General features: G+C 36.1%; 1 protein-coding gene across 6 annotated transcripts in view; it reads right to left on the reverse strand.

Annotated features, from left to right (window-relative positions):
* PPP3CB (protein phosphatase 3 catalytic subunit beta) overlaps positions 1 to 19,015 on the reverse strand; it is a 52,228-nt gene that overhangs the window by 28,534 nt on the left and 4,679 nt on the right. For 5 of the 6 annotated variants that reach the window (XR_008577837.1, XM_054831328.1, XM_054831329.1 and 2 more), the window contains exons 2-5: positions 8,985 to 9,185; positions 6,954 to 7,078; positions 3,610 to 3,721; positions 2,565 to 2,710 (exon numbers count right to left, since the gene is read on the reverse strand). Coding sequence is in view for 5 of the 6 variants with exons in the window: in XM_054831328.1 (XP_054687303.1) it covers positions 2,565 to 2,710; positions 3,610 to 3,721; positions 6,954 to 7,078; positions 8,985 to 9,185 (584 nt within the window). In the remaining variant the exon portion in view is untranslated. Of the gene's footprint in view, positions 1 to 2,564; positions 2,711 to 3,609; positions 3,722 to 6,953; positions 7,079 to 8,984; positions 9,186 to 11,905; positions 12,053 to 19,015 lie in introns of those variants that run through there. The other variant, XM_054831330.1, reaches the window with a different exon arrangement.

Below are 19,015 nucleotides of genomic sequence, written 5' to 3' on the forward strand. Positions count from 1 at the left end.
CAGAACATTTGTGTAAACAAAGCTCAAAGAGTAAAAATCAGGTTACTGCAAGTTTTGCAAACTTCCATTTTCCCAGAAATAAGAAACACTTGCAGCAGTCTTTCTGGTGAGGTTTTACTGTCATAGCTACTATGATAGCTGTCCTCTACCGGAAATAAGTTTATGCCAGCAAAAATTGTAATTTAATTTGTGTAATTTAATCACCTTCTTGCATGTCAATTTATACTGACAAAAGACTTCATCCAGAAGAAATTACATCAGCACCGAGTTTTCCTTTTTTTCATAGTTGATCCCTACTCTATTTATAGAGCTGTGATTTCCCTTGTCATGCCAGATGATTATGCCTACATGTTGGTAGAGAAGATCTCTCCTTAATAAGAACTTCTGCTAATAAACCAGAAGGCTTGTAACATTATACAATTGTCTTGACTGTTTACAGAAGTCATTTCACACACCACACTCGTACCACAAGTACGTATTTTCCTCGATATAAAAAGAGCATTTCACATCGCACATTTAATTTAAATACATTTACAATATTAGTGCATGCCAAGCTCTAATGCAGTTATTGAAGCCGCTGCCAACCTGTGAATAGTGCCTTTTCCATTACCAGATGATTCTTTAAAAAACAAAAAAGGCCCAAAGAACAGTTCTAATAATACTGCCTTACATTTATAAACGTGGTTTTCATCAGAAGCAATATACAATGCAGATTTTCATATATATATATAAACATACGAGCTTATATTTCATCCTAATGTAGCCTTGAGCGTTAGAGAAACACATATGAAAGCACAGAACAAGATGACAGAATTACCTTTTAATTAAATTTACTTGACACTTTGAAACCTGATTAGCTGCAAGACTGAGACTAAAAGAAAAATTAATCACAATCCTATTATGACAGCGGCTTTCCAAAGTGTTTTTCCAGACTATGTTTCCTTTGCACTACTTTCCAAAAGGCTTGGACCATGTTTCTTTTCATCTGTAATGTGAGAAGTGTTATGGCCTTGTCAGAATGACACTGTTTACTTGCTTTGCTTTCTTACTGCTCTTTCTCTGCACAATGCATATAGATTTCTGTACACGTTAGTTATTTGCTCCAAAAATGCAATGTGCCTCTCAGTACATTTTCCCACTTACATCACTGAGCTTGTAAATATGCTTCCTCTCTGTTTCTACCATTTTCTTCTCCTCTCACATCATTCTGCTTGGCAGTGTAATATCTGTAAGTGAAATAAGCTGACATTCCAGCCTCTGAAATGGTCCAGTCAGTACAAAAAAAATAACCCTGGTGAATTCAGAAATGAGAGTCAACTGGACAGCAGCCTATAAATCTGAGGGGAGGGAGAGGTAAAAAAAAGAGAAATGGAGCACAAGTAAAGGAGAAAATGCTAAGAAAACGAGAAATACAATACATGAAGATAAAAGACAAAATGGGCCATCAATATTTATATACCAAATTCATAAACCAAATTAGGAACACACATTTCCCTTCTCTCTGATATTTAGATTTTTTCTCAAATGGGCCCCACATACCTTCTTCCATATGTGGATAAACAACTTTTTTCTTCCATCCTTACCTATAATCCCAAAGCTTTCTTAGAACCACCTATTTATATTTTAAGATCAAATCAACCACACTTTAGCTGTTACTAATCATAACAGGAATGGGTTTGATTTCCAAATGCAGCAGTCAAGATGTCAGCTAAGTTAACTAAAATAAGTCAAAAAGGAGTATGCAAAAAGTAAAGCAATTGAGTTTGAAAATTCCTATCTGATACAATCTTCACCTGACATTAGCAGTCCATGCAAGTTGAAACCAAGTTATTAGAAACAGATACCCCATGTCATCACAATCTTCTTCCCTTTAAACTGCACACCACTATTTAGTGTGTCCATTGTATAATTTTTAAAACTTGTTTTCATTCTTCTTACCGATATACTCAGCACATTTACCACAGTGAGAAGCATTCCACAGCTGTTACTCAAATGCCTACAAAATTTGCCATTTTAAACAGCAATCTGAATTTCTACTAAATACTGCAATTCCACTCTTTCAAAACCAAAATCCACATGGTAAGAGAGTTAAAAAAAACCCAACCAACCAGTTTTCAAAGAAATGTAAGAATAACTGAAACATGATGTTTGATATACCAAACAATTTTTAGACTACAATTAACTACTTCGAGTTTTGTCCCGAAAGCCACGAGAATGCTAGCTCTTATCTAGAAAGAAATACAAAGCACTATTTCAATTGGTATGAAGCTCTTTACACATACTGTCTGTCTCAGGAAACTATGTGGAGTTTTTGAGAGGTTTTTTTGTGCATGTTTTGTAACAGTCCCAGCTGTCCCAATGAGATCTACTAATGGCAAATGCACTAGATAATCCAAGAGTTTTTAATTATGATACTGCTTAGCCTACATTTCAGTTCCTGATTTACACTTCCAAAAGAGACAAGAACAGAAAACAATATACTGACAATTTCAGAAACATGACTTCATATAGCATTATATAAATATCTGTATTTCCACTTATTTTCAAACACACAAAATACTCACTCTCCTAATGTCATCTAGTGTATTAATTTCTGGTGAAAGTCCACCATGAACACAAAGAAACTGTTGATTTAAAAGAGCAGCAAGAGGGAGACAATCAAAAGCTTCCATACAAGCATCGTAGACTCTTTCTGAATACTTTATTTTACCTGTAGGAAAGAAAATATCAAACATTAAGAAATCCATATTAGATGGAAGAAGTAATTTAGTGGGTCATAATTATAAGAGCAAATCTCAAAGTGAATGCTTAAAAAACCCCCAAAGCAATGAATATTTTTTGGGTTTAAATGAGCATTTCCAAACACCGCAACAGCAAGCACATTTCTAAGACATATTCTTTTCCAGAACTATAAACTTTTTTCATTTCTCCTTCTGTTACCTCAAGTGTGGAGAAACTATTTTTGTTTAAAAAACAAACAAAAAAAATCACAATTATTTTGTATTATACAATTATACAGCATACTTCAGTGTAAAATACTACTGAGAAGTGTGTGATTTCTCATTTACAGTGAAAAGCTAAGAACTGCTTATAGATTACATCACTTTCACCTAAATCAAAGAGGGTTTTACCAGGGCAAATAATCCATCTATCATGGGATCAATAGTTACACAAGCCTCCAAATAGAGAGGCAGTTTACATCACCAAAAGAGTTATCTTACTAGAATAGTTGAAATCAGTTCCCCAAATGGAAAAATTACTCAGCAGGAGGATTTTCGTGCTAGCTTGACAATGGTGCTCAGGAGGTTACTGCGCACTCCTGATTATAGCCAGGAGAGCAAAATAACCCTCCTCTCTCCAGGATTTTAAAATCAGGATTGATACATCAAAACTTACTCCATAACGTATCTTTACAGACAGCAGTCTTCTACATAATTTGCACTCCAACACCACACTTAACTGCAAGCATTTCTACAGAAGTCAATGGGACCTCCAAACGTTTGCAAGACCTTAATTAAACTAACAGATAAGCATCTCTCAAGCAACATGACAGACTGCAGATAAGCAGGTTGGAAGTAAGCTAATTTTATGTTCTCAGACAGTACTTACATTCTTGCTTAAAGGTAAAATATTCTGTTAGGTGTCTGCATTCATGGTTGCCTCTCAAAAGAAATAACGTGCTTGGGTAGAGAATTTTCAGGACCCATAAGTACAGCACACACTGTTGAAAAAACAAAGATATCCAGTAAAATACACTCATTTATAAGAAGTTTAAAAATTATTACTGAGAAACACTGAGTAAGAATTAACAGATTCAAAAGCAAGTACCAGCTTAATATGCCGTTTTAAAACAGAGCACTATTTCCCCAAGTCCAGTTCCAGACATGAATTATGCAAATTGCTTATTACTTTTCTTAAGAACAGCCATGCAGAATGCTGAAAAAATATTTATATTTACTAGACACTCAACAATAAAATAAACTCAGCAGAATTATACTGCAGAACACTTTCATCTAGACAAATCATCCATGCGTTTGTGTCTAAAATAACATGATTCTAAACACTGGCATAAGAAGGAAAGTAGACTTTTATTAATAGAGATTGAAGAAGAAATACCCATAAAACTATTTACATTGAAGTCAGCTACACCATTAGGAGACCGTTTTTAAACTAAGAGTGGACAGAGTAAACTTTTTTTTCTCCCAAAACTGGGAAAGCTGGTTGTTTATTCAGTGTTCGAGCAGCAAATTCAAAGAATTATAGTAAGCTTCCTTGTAACATTATTATTGCAAATCAGCAGCGAACAGAGTTGAGGACAGAGCTACAGAACATGCACAATTTGTTCAGTTTAGAGTCTGTTACCACCCAGTAGTCTTGAATGCCAAAACACATTTCTTAATTTTCAAATCTGATTCTTATATTTTAACTGAACACAGAAATCTCAAAACCTCAGAAGTTTAGGACTACATTGAAGTCACCTGCAAGTTATTATTGTTCTTAATCAATATGAGTACCCTGAAGCTATCCTTCTTCAAAGTTATTTTGGATGGAATACTAAGTACATGAAGGAAGAAAGAAAACAAAGGAACACTTTCAAAACCACCGCAAACATGAAGAAATACATCATTCTATTGCAAAGTTTAGCTAAACTAATTCCTGATTTTTTCTTAGCTTCTTAGTAATGATATGCAAAACAGTAATTTTTCTAATGATACCACTTGCTTTGCAATGTTTCTATAACTCTAAAATATCCTGATATATTGCAAAGTCCCCAGACTCTTTAAAACTGTTTCCCAGCAGACAGCATAATCAGTTTCTTACAAAACAACTACTTATCATCAACTGAATACATGAATTAATTTGGCAAATTCTACAATCATGAACTGTTTTACTTAAGTCAGTTTGTATGAAAAATTTGTAAAAGCTGGCAACCTTGAAAACACTTAATAGAAAAGCAGCAAAATAGTGCCTTCCTTTCAGTGAATGGATACTACATTTGATTAAATTGCTGAGAGATTTACATGTTCTGAAGCATGTAACCTATTAAGTATAAAAAGAATTTTATTTTTTTTAACCTTTCCTATACTGGTATATTTGGTTTTTATTATTAAAAAGAGACTAATGGCAGATTTCTCTATGCCTTGTTACTTCCAGTCCAGAAAAGAAGAATTTGCACGCACTATGTGAAGGACTCCATCTTGATCCCAGCAGTTTGTTATATACAATCATGGTAGCACGTAATTATCTCTCCTATTAGAAGTGATGACATTTTTAATTGGAAATGGGTTACTACTAAAATATCAATGCAATTAAAGACATTTCAGGACAGACTGAATAAGAATTTATTAGTGAAAAATCAAATTTCACTGTTTGTATGTTTTTAGAAAATGTCACTGTCACTTTTCTGTGAAAAGTCAAATATTTTACCAAAAGTATATTACATTTCCCATTACTAAGATTTAAAAGTAACCATAAATGAAAATTCCTGGAGGTCAACTTAAACATCCTATATGTTAATTAAGGCCACAACTTAGGTAGGAAAAAATTTTTTTAAGGTTAAAGTGGAGAACAAATGACTGATTTTCATGTACCACTTTCTTCTTTCTCAACGGGACCACAAAGCATAGCCCCGCCTTCATGCACTTGCAGCAATTCAACTTCACTCAGATAATCTGCCATGTACTTCAGTGATGTTCCAACAGCCACTCAGAGCAGAAGAGAGCAGATTATCTCAATGAAGACAGACAAGCCTTTTAAGAGCCTTAGAGTGGTTTTCAAGAGTATATTTAGTATATCTTTACATATTCCACAAGTGTATTTAGTATGCCAAATATTAAAATTAAAATCATACGAGGAAAAAAAATTGAGCTTGTTCTTTTATTAATATATTCAAGAACATCCATTGTTCAAAAGTTTTTTGTAAGTGTAATGGTTGAAAAGTTTTCATACCATGTTTTGATATATTAGCATATATTGTTGCTATGTAAACGTCCTTTTCAAGGACAATTACATTATTTGTTATCATCAAGAACACACCAAGAAAATAGAGTTAATAATAATAGGGAATGTCTGATGAAATTTTTCCTTATAAATGACTTTGAGACAATCACTCTTGCTGCATCTCCTGTTTGTCTACCATCCCCGACCACCCGAAAAGGCATTGTGCATGCCCTTCACAGTGTATACTCACACATGTTATTAGAACAGCATAATCTGAATACAGAAATGAAGTATCATACATCATGGCTTGCAAAATACTATTTCAAATGGTATGCCACTCTATTAGATGTGGTATCTATAACAAGATCCCAAGCTGACGCACTTCCCAAGCTGGCTCCAGAAGAATAATTAACTTAAAAACCATAGCTCTGAAACTAATTGATATAAGTGAATATTTCTGGAATGTATCATACTTAATAAACATGCTGAAAATTAAAAAATTATTTGAATTCAAAATACCTGAAAAATTAATGGCAGAAACACAGGTCATCCTTAGGGAATATCTGTAATCGCCCTCAGAATTTTAGTAAAGAAAAATATTAATTATTAAAAAAATATTTGATTACATAAGTAAAATCAATCTACTTTATACAGATAAACAGCTATAATAAAGACCCTGCAGTCATGACTCACCTGTTCTCCAAAAACATACAAACACACCTTCCTATGTATTACCAGAGAAGCAGGATTATGTACAATAATGCTATAGAATTCAACTTTTTAAAAACTAACTAAAGAAAGAGGAGGAAAAGTGAGTAAGTCTGGTGATTTCAACAGGACAGTCCAAACGGCTGCTCAATATCTTCCTGTAACAGGCCTTTGGCATAGGAGAAAGCACAGCAAGGAAGAACACAGCCACATGTTAAAGCAGACCTAAAATTTAATTTGAAAACCTCCATGAAAGTGTGCTTATAGAAAAATTTAGGACAAAACAGATTAATATATTCAGTTACCTCTATACTAAAATAACCTCTGTCTACATAGTCACCGAGGAAGAGGTATCTTGTGTTAGCAGGTGATCCTCCCACTTCAAACAGCTTCATTAGATCAAAGAACTGGCCATGAATATCACCACACACTGCAAGCAAAAATTTTGTTCAAATTAATTTAAAAAAAATCTAACAGAAAAATTACTAAGTTATAGTTAAGTAAAAAGCCACAAAGTACTTCTAATTAAGAGGAAAGACAGGCACAAAGCAGGAATAATAGAAAATTTTGAAGCTTCCCCCTTTGCTTTTCATTAAGATGCTCTCCTCACTACCTGTGACAACACTGATGATAGCCCTGTTTGAGTCTAGCAGATTGTGGAATATTTTTCAAACACAGTTAATACACTGAGCACTGAGGTCTGGAAAGCTGTCAGCAGCTCCTTACTGTCCTCTCCAACCTCGTAGGAATCTTTGCAAATTCTCCTTGGTATGCATATTTGAAAACGCCTGCTGCTTTGCAACAATTTGCTGTGTCCATGTGGGATTGAAAAAAGCAGGGAGTATGCTTTTGTTTCTGAGTCAGACTAGTATACTTTTTAACCTCATCATATCTTCTCTTTGCTCGGTTACCTTTCTCCTTCAAATAACCATGTTCACTATTTCAACAGTGGATTTTTCTTGTGTTTTTAGAATATGAGACAGGACAAGACCAGTAGTCAGCAACCTAAGGCAGAAATGCCAAAGACAGCAGATGGGAAGACTTTGAACAGCATACAGCAAAGCCAGATCACCTCACAATTTAGGAAAAAAAAAATTAAAAATGTATGGAAGAGACCACTGCTCCTAACTCCTCATTCCCACAGGAGTTTCCACCTCAATGGAAGTCAGGAGCTGCCTTCTCACTTCTGCATGAGCTATTGCTGATAACAACAGGAATTTAAGAGACTATGCCTTCCACTGACACAAAATGTCACTGATCGACTGACAAATAGTATATTTCAACTTCTCAGAGTTTATCGGTAAATTTTTTTTTCGGAAAAAAAGTTGTTCTAATTTTGGAAAGAAATATTGGATGTGGCACACCACACTTTAAAGGTTGTTACTCCCTTGGAGCAGACCATTTGTCATCATGACCTACAAAATATTAGACTAAATAGAGTCAATAATAATGATGTACTGTTTAAATGTTTTCATTTACCCGATACTAACAAATGAAAGCAAGCTGATGCCCTAAAGGAAGCTTTTCAGATACTAATTTTATATGGGTCCATTTAGAGGAAAACACATTCAAATTGAAAAAAATCTGATTTGAATACAGAAATCAAATCTACTTTCATTATCACAGGTAACAGATATGCAACGAAAACTATTTTCTATGAGTGGATTGTTTATAAATAAAAGTACCAAAGGACACCAATTCCACCTTTAACCAGGTCAAACAGAAATAGAACTAGTCAAACCATGAAAATACTCCAAAAACTCCTAAGAGTCAGTTTTCTATCACAGTGGATCTGGTCTTAGTGCATTAAAGATGCTAAAACAATCTTTCAACATTTTCCAGTACTACTACCCTCTCAAGAACACGGTTTTACATGCAATTGTCAGTCTCACCTACAGAGGAACTATAAAGGTGTATTTTTCACTCAGAATTCCAATTCACAGTATTTGCTTCAAAGCACAGCAATTACCTTCTCTTCACATATTTAGATATCTGGATAATTCTGAGTTCATTTTTCTATTCCAGACAGATGTCTCTATTCCCACTTAAAACATTGCAGGAATTAGAAATTCATCAGCATTTAACTACTTTCTATCTTTTCATTTTAATACCAATCATACTACTTTTTCCAAAAGGTCTAATGCCTTCATTTTGCAAAATAATGTGCAGTCTATTTTTCCAGACCATTTGAGTACTGTTCAGCAAATGCAGTTGAGAGGGATAATTCAATATTATTAAGAAATTTTGCTTTAGCAATTTTTAAGACAAACTCTACTACTGAAAAAATCTGGCTTTTCCCAAATTTAATTATGAGAGAAATTATCTAGAAATATTACCTGTAATTGGAGCTTCAACTTCTATCATAGTTTTTTCCCTCCGTAATATTGCAGCACCCTCATTGATGATTCTAAGTGCAATTTCTTCATCCACTCGACCTTCTTTTATCAAGTGGTTCTTCAAAATATCAACCCTTGGTCTTCCATCTGTGTCAAATACTTCTTCAGATGTCAAGCGATGCGTTGGTGGAAAAGGGACAGCTACAATTTAAAAAGAAGAAACAGTAGTTGCAACAATGCTATTTTAAAAATATACTCCATCTAGGATTGGATTTCTCATGGAATAGTTGCTATCGAAAGTAGTAAATTTGTCTTTCAATCAACCAACTTGATGAATCATTAAAGGCGGATGGAATAGTGCTAGCCATGCACTTATTAAAAAAATTAAAATCTAAAATGTGCAAGTTTGTAGAAACTATAAAACAGTTAGCACAATAGTATGTACAACATTTGGAAGAGTCAAAACTGCCTTTGCAAAGGGACATCATCTCTCTCCAATATACTGCCATTCTCTGAAGGACTCAAGTATTGGAGATGCAGGAGATCCATTTAATATCCACTGAGACTTGCACAAGGCATTTTAATATAAGCCCATCATCAAAGTCTCAAAAAAGAAAAAACAAAACAAAAAACCCCAACCAAAACAAATCCAAAGCTAGCAAGAAAAGGATACAATACTGTTTAAAGGACTATAAATAAAAGGAGGTAATAGCCAGCACCTGGAAAGGAAGAAGGTCATGGGAGGAGGCCCACTAGAATCTCTGCTATTTAATAAATCCATAAACTACACTGAAAAGAAGGTAACTTGTGGAGTGATGCAGTCTTCAGGTGACAGTAAATATTCCAGACAATGAAGAACAGGACAGACTATGAAGAGCTACAGAAGTCATCCATGCTACTGAATGGCTCAGCAAAATGACACATTAAATACTAGTAAATGCAAACTAATGAAGGAAATACATCCTATCTTTACATATAAAAATCACAGATTATAAAATTATTATTACTGTTCAGCAGCAAGGTCTTTCCTATACTTCTAGGAAAAGACTCAATGCTGACATGTCAAAGAAACCCAGAAAATTGAATGTTAAGAATTATTAGCAAATAGAAAACAAAAGAAGATGCAATTATGCCAGTAATAAATCTAGTATGTAACTCTGGTTTGCCCACCTTATAAAAAATAATAATTAAAAAAGGATTCAAGGAACAATAGCGGAAATCAAAAAGTTAGAATGATTTCTGCTACAGGAGTAACTAAGTAGAGTAGGATTCTTCAGCCTAACCCCACGAAAACTAAGGGGGACTCTAACAGAGGTCTATGACAGCATTAATGGAGAAGGTGAAGGGAGAGCAACACTCATGCACTTCGGCCCCTAAATGTCAGGAAGGGGCAGGATGGACTCTGCCAGGTTGAAGTTCTGTCAAACCACTGACTAAGCAGCACAACAAGTTCACACTATCAGAGAAAAATGAAATTTTGGGGGTCTACAACATTGCCTTTGTAGGTTGAAATTGCTTCTTTGAGCTTGTTTTCCTTATTTTCCTGTTGTGCTCTCTCTAAAAAGATTAAGAGTAGAAGCTGTCCGTATACTAGACACAACTGTAGAAATTACTGGAAGTATCAGAAATCCTTGGGTCCTGGCTCATGGGCCAAAAGCAGCCATATATGATCCATATGTCAAAAAAGAGGAGTAGATGAGAGCTCTGAGGCTGGGGACCAAACCACGCTCAGCGCATTTTATGGCCGGCAGCTTACAAGAATTCCAACAATGGCAGTTCAGTTACTGCACAAAAGAAATACAGATGTAGGACACGGGAGCAGGGGATACATCAAAATTGCCACTAGGTAGTGCACCAGAATATCATCACACTCCTGCAGGATTACAGGAAATAAAACTAATCTGAAAACAAACAAACCCAAAACAAAACAAAAAAGCATATCACTAGTGAAAGAATAAAAGAGAAAAAGGGCAAACCCGTTCAATTTCTTCCATCTCAACATTATTTCAAATATGTTTAAAAAGAAAAATTGGAGAAACAAAGATAAGAACAACTAATAGTATGAATACACTTGTAGACAGATTATTCATACTTTATCTTCTAACTCTGCAAAATCAAATTTTACATTCCAAAAATCAATGCTTAAATACTAAAACATTCACTGACTTCATTTAAATTGACTTCTAGATTACCAGCAACACATTGCTACCCTTCTGTTTTATGCAACAATAAAAATCTATCAATAAAACAACTGATGCATAATTCACATACATTCACTGAAATTAAATTATATTACAAAATAAACTGGAGAATTGTCTATTCTTCCTCTTATGAAAAAGTTTCTAAGTAGGAAGCAGCTGGAAAATGTGCCTTAACATTACACAGTGTAGAACAAATTTGGCACTTTATTTTTGGACATAAAATATTTTATTAACAGAAAAAAAATGGCATGCCTTTTCTTCCAGGCTCCTCTAATAATGATTCAAGTTTCATTTGGAAGTGTTAAATATCCATGTAGTCCAAATGTTAATAAACTTAATGTACTTAAGAAATCAAGACAACCACTTCTGTTCCCTACACAACTGTTTAAAAATACAAATCTCTCTATCAAAAGAGAAATCTATGCTTCCAAGATAACTTTAACTTTAATTTTTGGAAGCACTCAATTATGACCATGCAAGCATCAATTCTAGCATTCACTGGTTTTTTGAACTTGGCTTTCCAACCTTCATATTCTAATGATATTTTTGCATTATTTGGAAGTTTATATTCATCTGTAAATTAGTTTTAGGCCATTTCTTCCCCCATTTTTTTAAACACATTATTTGTGGGTCCACGACTGCCTTCAGCAATGCAAAGATACCAGACAATTCACGAAGTAGATTTCTACTGATTTGTTGCAAAAGTGTTCGAGATCATACCTTCCCAGAATCAAAGTCAATTGCCTCCAAGACGCAGTTTTGTAGGAATTGTGCTTCATTAGTTCTAGTAGTATTCCTAGATAATGATCTACTTAAGTGAAAGGTGACCTTTTTTTTCTTTTTGGAGGTTTTTTGAGTAGATGCAGGGTGTGGTAAAGAATGGTCTGTTGACGTGACCAGCTGTTCTTCATTCTCTTATGTGCAAATCATTACGGCCTTATTACGACTTGCAAAGGCTGCAGAATTCAGAAAGATAGTGTTGACCTCTTCCTTATGACAGTTCAGAAATATTTCTAAATATAAAGGGGTTCTAAGCACATGGCAGATGAAATTTTCTCCTCTTAATAAAGTTTTTATGTCCACATAATATATTTCAGATCGGATTTGCACAAAAATGAATTCTATTTTAACAAACTGCAGCTTTGTCTAGCAAGTTACATTTTCTGGGAGGCTATAAAAACAGATGTTTCTGCCCAGTGTCTGGAAAGAACTGTCTCAAATTACTTGAATTAATATACTTAAAGAGATTCAAATTAAAAACTCTGTATATCCAGGGGTTATCCATAATGTCCAAAAATCATGAGCGTTAGTATGAGAACTATGTGTAAAGTTATATTTGTCTCATGAAAAAACGGAGTCTTAAAACTAGTTTCTCACAGTTTAACAAAATCCTTTTCACACAAAACACATATTTTCTTACTGCTCATAAAGAATGTTTTTAGAATAATCTTCAGAGAAGGCAGAATAAAACATGGCTAAAGATTTTATCTGCATCACCCAGCTGAATAAAACAGTAACACTTACTACAAAAACTCTTTCTTTCAATTTTATACTTCAATTTTTGTCTCAACAATAGTTAACACTATATTAGAGCTCATACCTTCGAAAAATACTACAAATAACATCTTTTAATAGGTTAAGGATGATAATTTTTGGAGGACGTAGACAATTTCTGCAAACTAATGGGTTTAATTAAACCTTTGATGAAGTTGTAATAGAACGTTATAGCCTAAGGAAAAAGAATTGCAGCATGATGTGTTCCAAGACAGAAATATAATCCATGTTTCAAAGTCTTTGTGCATAACCTGCACTCTTGGGACTGTAATGGAATGGTAATTAAGAGGAATTACCCTAAGGAAATAACATGGTGTTGGTCATTAAAGGATTCCCTTCTTCCATTCCCAGCAAAGCTAAGCAATAGAAGAGCATTTAGAGATGAATCTCTAAAGCAATACACACTGCAGTACAAACCAACAGACTATATATCCTATTAGTATAGATATTAGCAACAAAGATATCACTATTTACAACAACATACAAGCTTTTCTAAAAACTTATCGATGCTTACTAGTCAAAACTAATCAATTTCACTTTTAAAATCTCTATGGATGATATAATTTTAACTATATTGATTAAAATTTTTAAACAGTAATGCCAGGAAAAACAGTGAGTAGCTTTTGGGATTTGTTAACAAAAAGGTTTTGATGGTTTTAATTACAATTTGTATATTCATTTACAAAGAGGAAAAAAATCACCTTTCCTTTATACTGCAGTACTATTCAAAACAGAAATATCAAAAGCAAAACCTCTAAACCTAGTTCTACACTGACTTTCTACAAGCCTCTGGGTACATTTATACCTTACAATAAAGCATGCTACAGAGATCCAAAAGTCAGCACCACTCTGAATGGATAAATTCACAGTACATTGTAAAGAGGTTCAAAAGTAGAAAAACTACATTAGCATAGCACTTTACCCAATATAATAATCCCTGCTGAGAGGTGCAGTATGGCAACTAACACAAACACGCTACTTCCAGACCCAAAGCAGATCTCACATTGCCTAGTGACAGAGTATAACAGTAGCTGCTAATAAAATCTTACATGTAGATACTGTAAATTTAAACCATGCTGATATATATTCCCATTTTAATAACCTTGGTTAAATCTGGCTTGTATCAGAGATGCCCTGCTAGGACAGGCTCATGAAACAATATGAGATCAAAGCCTCTAAACTAATGGTAGGAAAAAGTATCAGGCATCAACCTCACAAGGTACTCCACTTCCACAAGCAAAGAATTTTCTGTTCTTAAGTCCTTAAAACTTATATAATTCTTTTTTCTCTGACAGTGAAAGAAAATTAGCCATTTTTCCTCTATAATCAGGAGCCCATGACATATTCCATGAACTCAGCTTTGGCTGTAAAAGCATGCCTAAGAGCCCAGATTTCATTTTCTAAGAGTCTTTTTGGTTTCACATATAAAATTTCGGCTCACAATATTAAGGTTACTAAACACAGACATGGTGTTTATAAAGAATTTGTTACTTTGATGGTAGGTATACGTGAAACAGTATATAATGTTTGTCTCCACTAAGTGATATCATATATCAATACAACCATGGTGTTCTGCGAAAAGATACACCAGTATCCTTCATTTTGTCAGCAGGTTTATAACCACGATAGCATAGTTGTCTGCTGTTTTTCTGCCGTTTGGTCAAGTTTTCTGGGCTTTTGGTTTTATAAATGCATTGTTGTCTATATACTGTCACTCAGAAGAAACACAAAGCCTAACACCTAGCACATCTTTCAGTCTGTCCGAGGAGCTTTCACACCTCTGCCAACTTCTATACAGAAGAAAGAGACGTAGTACCCATGACTGCTATGAGGACAGAATATACCCAATTATCCTCCTGCATTTGGCAGAACAGATTTTAAAAGAAATAGCATAAAGACATCACAGATGGTCTATGGACCAGCAACCTTGAAAATATTAGTTATGCACAAATACACATCAGCATCTACTTGAATCAGAAAGCTATAATCAATAGTTGTCAAAAGATCCGAGTTACTCTATTCATCCCAAACAAGAAAGCACAGATTCAGCAAAGTCACCTTCTTGCAAGATATAGTATTTTTCCTAAATGCCACAAAAACTATCCCTTTACTCAAGCTTCTTTGAATGCATGCTGCCTGCTATATTAACAAGCCTTCTAGAAGCAAGGAAAAATGACCCCATAAACTTTGAAACCCTACAAAAGCACTGCAGGCACTATTTATTTTATCCTTGCTTACCACGTACTTGCAGTCTTAAAAGTTTCATAGAATTTTAAATCTCAAATGAAACTACTGATATACCTAGTATGCCATAGTGCATTCATGTTTTATACTGTCTGTATAATTTTTCAATTACCTTGGTTGATGCTTTTTGAAAATTTCAAACAAATAATTATATTTTTCCTGAGGGAAAAGTATTTAAAAATGCTCCTCCCATTAAAATGGCCATAGTGCGTTATGCTGTAAGATTTAGTGCTTAAATGTGCTTCTCGCAACGATGAATTCATGGTCTTTCCCTCACTATACTCTCTGTTTTACAGAGTGGTTTAAGGATTTCCTCTAGAGTTTCATCCAGACCATCACGTTTATGATCACTGACAGAACTATTTTTCATTATTTTGACCAGACCCTGAAAAGATGCTTTTATAGTTTTTTGCCTCCACTGCACCTTATTGCTATGAAGTCCACAATTTTAATTACACATTATCATAGAATCATAGAATGGTTTGGGTTGGAAGGGACCTCAAAGATCATCTAGTTCCAACCCCCCTGCTGTGGGCAGGGACACCCTCCACTAGACCACGTTGCCCAAAGCCTCATCCAACCTGGCCTTGAACACTTCCAGGGATGGGGCATCCACAGCCTCTCTGGGCAACCTGTTCCAGTGCCTCACCACTTTAACAGTAAAGAATTTCTTTCTAACATCTAACCTAAATCAACCCTCCTTCAGCTTAAACCCATTACTCCCTGTCCTGTCACTACACTCCCTGATAAACAGTCCCTCACCATCGTTCCTGTAGGCCCCCTTCAGATACTGGTAAGCCGCAATTAGATCTCCCTGGAGCCGCCTTTTCTCCAGGCTGAACAACCCCAACTCTCTCAGCCTGAAAAAGTATTTCACCTTTCCTTTACATTCATTTCTGGAAAATTTTGGTTAGCACTGCATTTCTCCTTTTCATAGGGAGACAAGAATTACAGTTGTTTCCTATTCAACTTTTCCATTTGTGTTGGGTTTGCATGGCAAGGTTTTGGTAGCGGGGGGGCTACAGGGGTGGCTTCTGTGAGAAGCTGCTAGAAGCTCCCCCTGTGTCTGATGGACCCGCCGCTGGCCAAGGCCAAGCCAATCAGCGCCTCTGTGATAACATATTTAAGAAGAAGAAAAACACTTAGAGAGAGAGAGCTTTTGCAGCCGGAGAGAGGAGTGAGAAGATGTAAGAAACTCTGCAGACACCAAGGTCAGTGCAGATGGAGGGGGAGGAGGTGCTCCAGGCACCGGAGCAGAGATCCCCCTGCAGCCCCTGGTGAGGCAGGCTGTCCCCCTGCAGCCCATGGAGGAAGGAGGAGGGGGTGTAGAGATTCCACCTGCAGCCCGTGGAGGACCCCACACCGGAGCAGGTGGAGGCACCTGAAGGAGGCTGCGGCCCGTGGGAAGCCCACACTGGAGCAAGTTCCTGGCCGGACCGGTGGACCCATGAAGAGGGGAGCCCACGCCAGGGCAGGTTTGCTGGCAGGACTTGTGACCTCGTGGGGGACCCCATGCTGGAGCAGTTTGCTCCTGAAGGTCTGCACCCCGTGAGAGGGACTCCATGCTGGAGCAGGGGTGTGATGAGAGGAGTCCTCCCCCTGAGGATGAAGAAGTGGCAGAAACACGGTGAGATGAACTGACCATAACCCCCACTCCCCATTCCCCTGTGCCGCTGAGGGGGGGAAGGTTGAAGCTGGGAGTGAAGTTGAGCCCGGGAAGATGGGAGGGGTGGGGGGAAGTGTTTTAAGAGTTGATTGTATTTTCTCATTCCTCTACTCTGTTTTGCCTAGTAATAAATTAGATGAATTTCCTCTCTAAGTTCAGTCTGTTTTGCTTGTGACGATAATTAGTGAGTGATCTCTCCCTGTCCTTATCTCGACCTACAAGCATTTCGTTATGCCTTTTCTCCCCTGTTTATTGAATGAGGGGAGTGAGAGAGCGGCTCTGGTGGGCACCCCCAGCCAGGCTCAACCCACCACACCATTAAATACCATTCATGACATAAACAGTATCTAACTCTAGCCCGTACTCAGCTACCCCTTTTCCAACTCGCAGATTTCTCATCTTTGTTGCTCCACCTTGCATGAAAGCCACTCTGTGCCTCTGAGCATATCTTTAGATAAAGAAGAAAATCAGGAAGGGGGATCAAAATTACATGCTGCTGTTCAAGATGCACATATAACACAAAATGCATATATAATGGTGTGATGATACATTCTCTTTTTTTCTAAACTGATCTTTTCATAATCCCTAAATTCCTATCAGCCTGTTTGACTGCCACTGCACTAAAATTTTCAGAATATTATCTATAGAGGGTGGTGAACTCAGAAAAGAAACATTAGGGTCTATACATTTAAGAATTGTTCTTTCCCTTGTAGAGTCTACTCTGCCTTTATCAAACAGCGTCTCCTGCAACTTCTTTGCCCAAGCACTCAGTCTAACAAGAGCTTTCTGAAACATCTCTGGAAGTTTACTATCCCGAAATAGTGTTACTATTTGCCATTCACTCTGTTTTCTAAATAACTTATGAGTATGTTTAAAAGCACAGATGACAGATGTCCATCTCCCTCAACTAGGGAATTTTATTACCTATTAACATCCTTTCTTTCCTAACTAATTTGGATTCAAAAGAGGGTATTTCCTCCTTTGCTTACTTTAAAGGCTCCGATGAAGGAACCTGACGAATAGTTTTGCCTGGATCAACCAGCCCACTGGGTCCTCCAAAATATTCTAACAATTTCTCTTGATTTCCATCTATGAAAACTGTACCAACTCCTCTTTAATGCTATATTTACCCAGGGACATAGTTAGTCCACTCTTTCTTACAAGTGCTACAAGTTTGCTTAAATTGAACTTGATGATCTACAGCTCTCCAGTTTACTCTAGAGCTTTTAAAAAAATGCTGCGGTGATCCATTTCTCAGACTCAGAAGATGAGTTATATGGCTATGGAAAATAAACTCGCAATTTTGCACCCAAAACCCCCAAACAAGTCCTTTAGATCCAGTAGACAAATATCTTCTGGTCCTGGAATATTTTTTTTTGAAAATTTATTTTGTTGATATGTTCTGAAACCACTTACATTTCAATGAGACAATTCTTTGGTCCCATTCAGCAATAAGAATTGACTCATGTGAAAGAGTCCTTAGTTGCTTATGCAATAAACACACATGTAAGTAGTTGCTGGATTTTTCTCCTCTAGCCTTACCTTCCCAAGCCTCAACTGCCAATTGGCCCTAGTGAAATTAAGGTAGGCTTCCAATTTTGGGTGGGGGCTTGGGGGTTTTGTTGTTATTATTTTTAAGATTCATATGCTCTAACCATCCCCTCTCTCAAAGAAAAAAAAAAAGTATAAGGCCAGTTAAACACTAACTTATCATAATTCAGTTCCATTCCATTCCATTGTCTCTCCTGAAACAAAACTGTGATTTTTTTTTTTGTTAATTTAATTTTATGTATGACCTTTTAATAGTCTGTTTACTCTGCTGCTTTTCTGGATCATTTTAGAATAATTTCTGACCAGCAGCATAAAGGCATTCTAAGTGCCTTATAATTTTTTAAAACAACCTTCATGCTGCCTGTAAGCATTTATCCTCTTACCTGGTTTTTGGGTTTTTTTAACCGGACTCTGAATTTTAAAGTTAAATACTGCAATGGTTTCTTTTTCTCCTACATGGAAATCATCGTTAAAAAGTAGCTATTAGTGTCTCAATTTAGGACCCTGCTCAAGGCTATGAGTTACTTCTCTTTGGGATTCTCTGAAGAGTTGTTTCAATGAGCTACCATTTAATATCCAAAATGACCTGCTTGCCCATCAGACAGACTGTATCATGACTTTTATCCAAAACAAAGGAATACTGAAGCCTCCCATTTCCACAAGGACATCATCTCCAAATTTAGCAAAAAATACCGGCTAGCTCAGCACAAGGTCCTGTGGATTGCTTCCCAAAGCCTAGTAAACCCATAGTGGGCAAAGTGCAATGCCAGGGAAGAGAGAGTACTTACAAGTACAACTTTGTGGTGTAGCTACTC

Source organism: Grus americana, chromosome 7, assembly GCF_028858705.1.
Source record: "Grus americana isolate bGruAme1 chromosome 7, bGruAme1.mat, whole genome shotgun sequence".
Classification (NCBI taxonomy): domain Eukaryota; kingdom Metazoa; phylum Chordata; class Aves; order Gruiformes; family Gruidae; genus Grus; species Grus americana.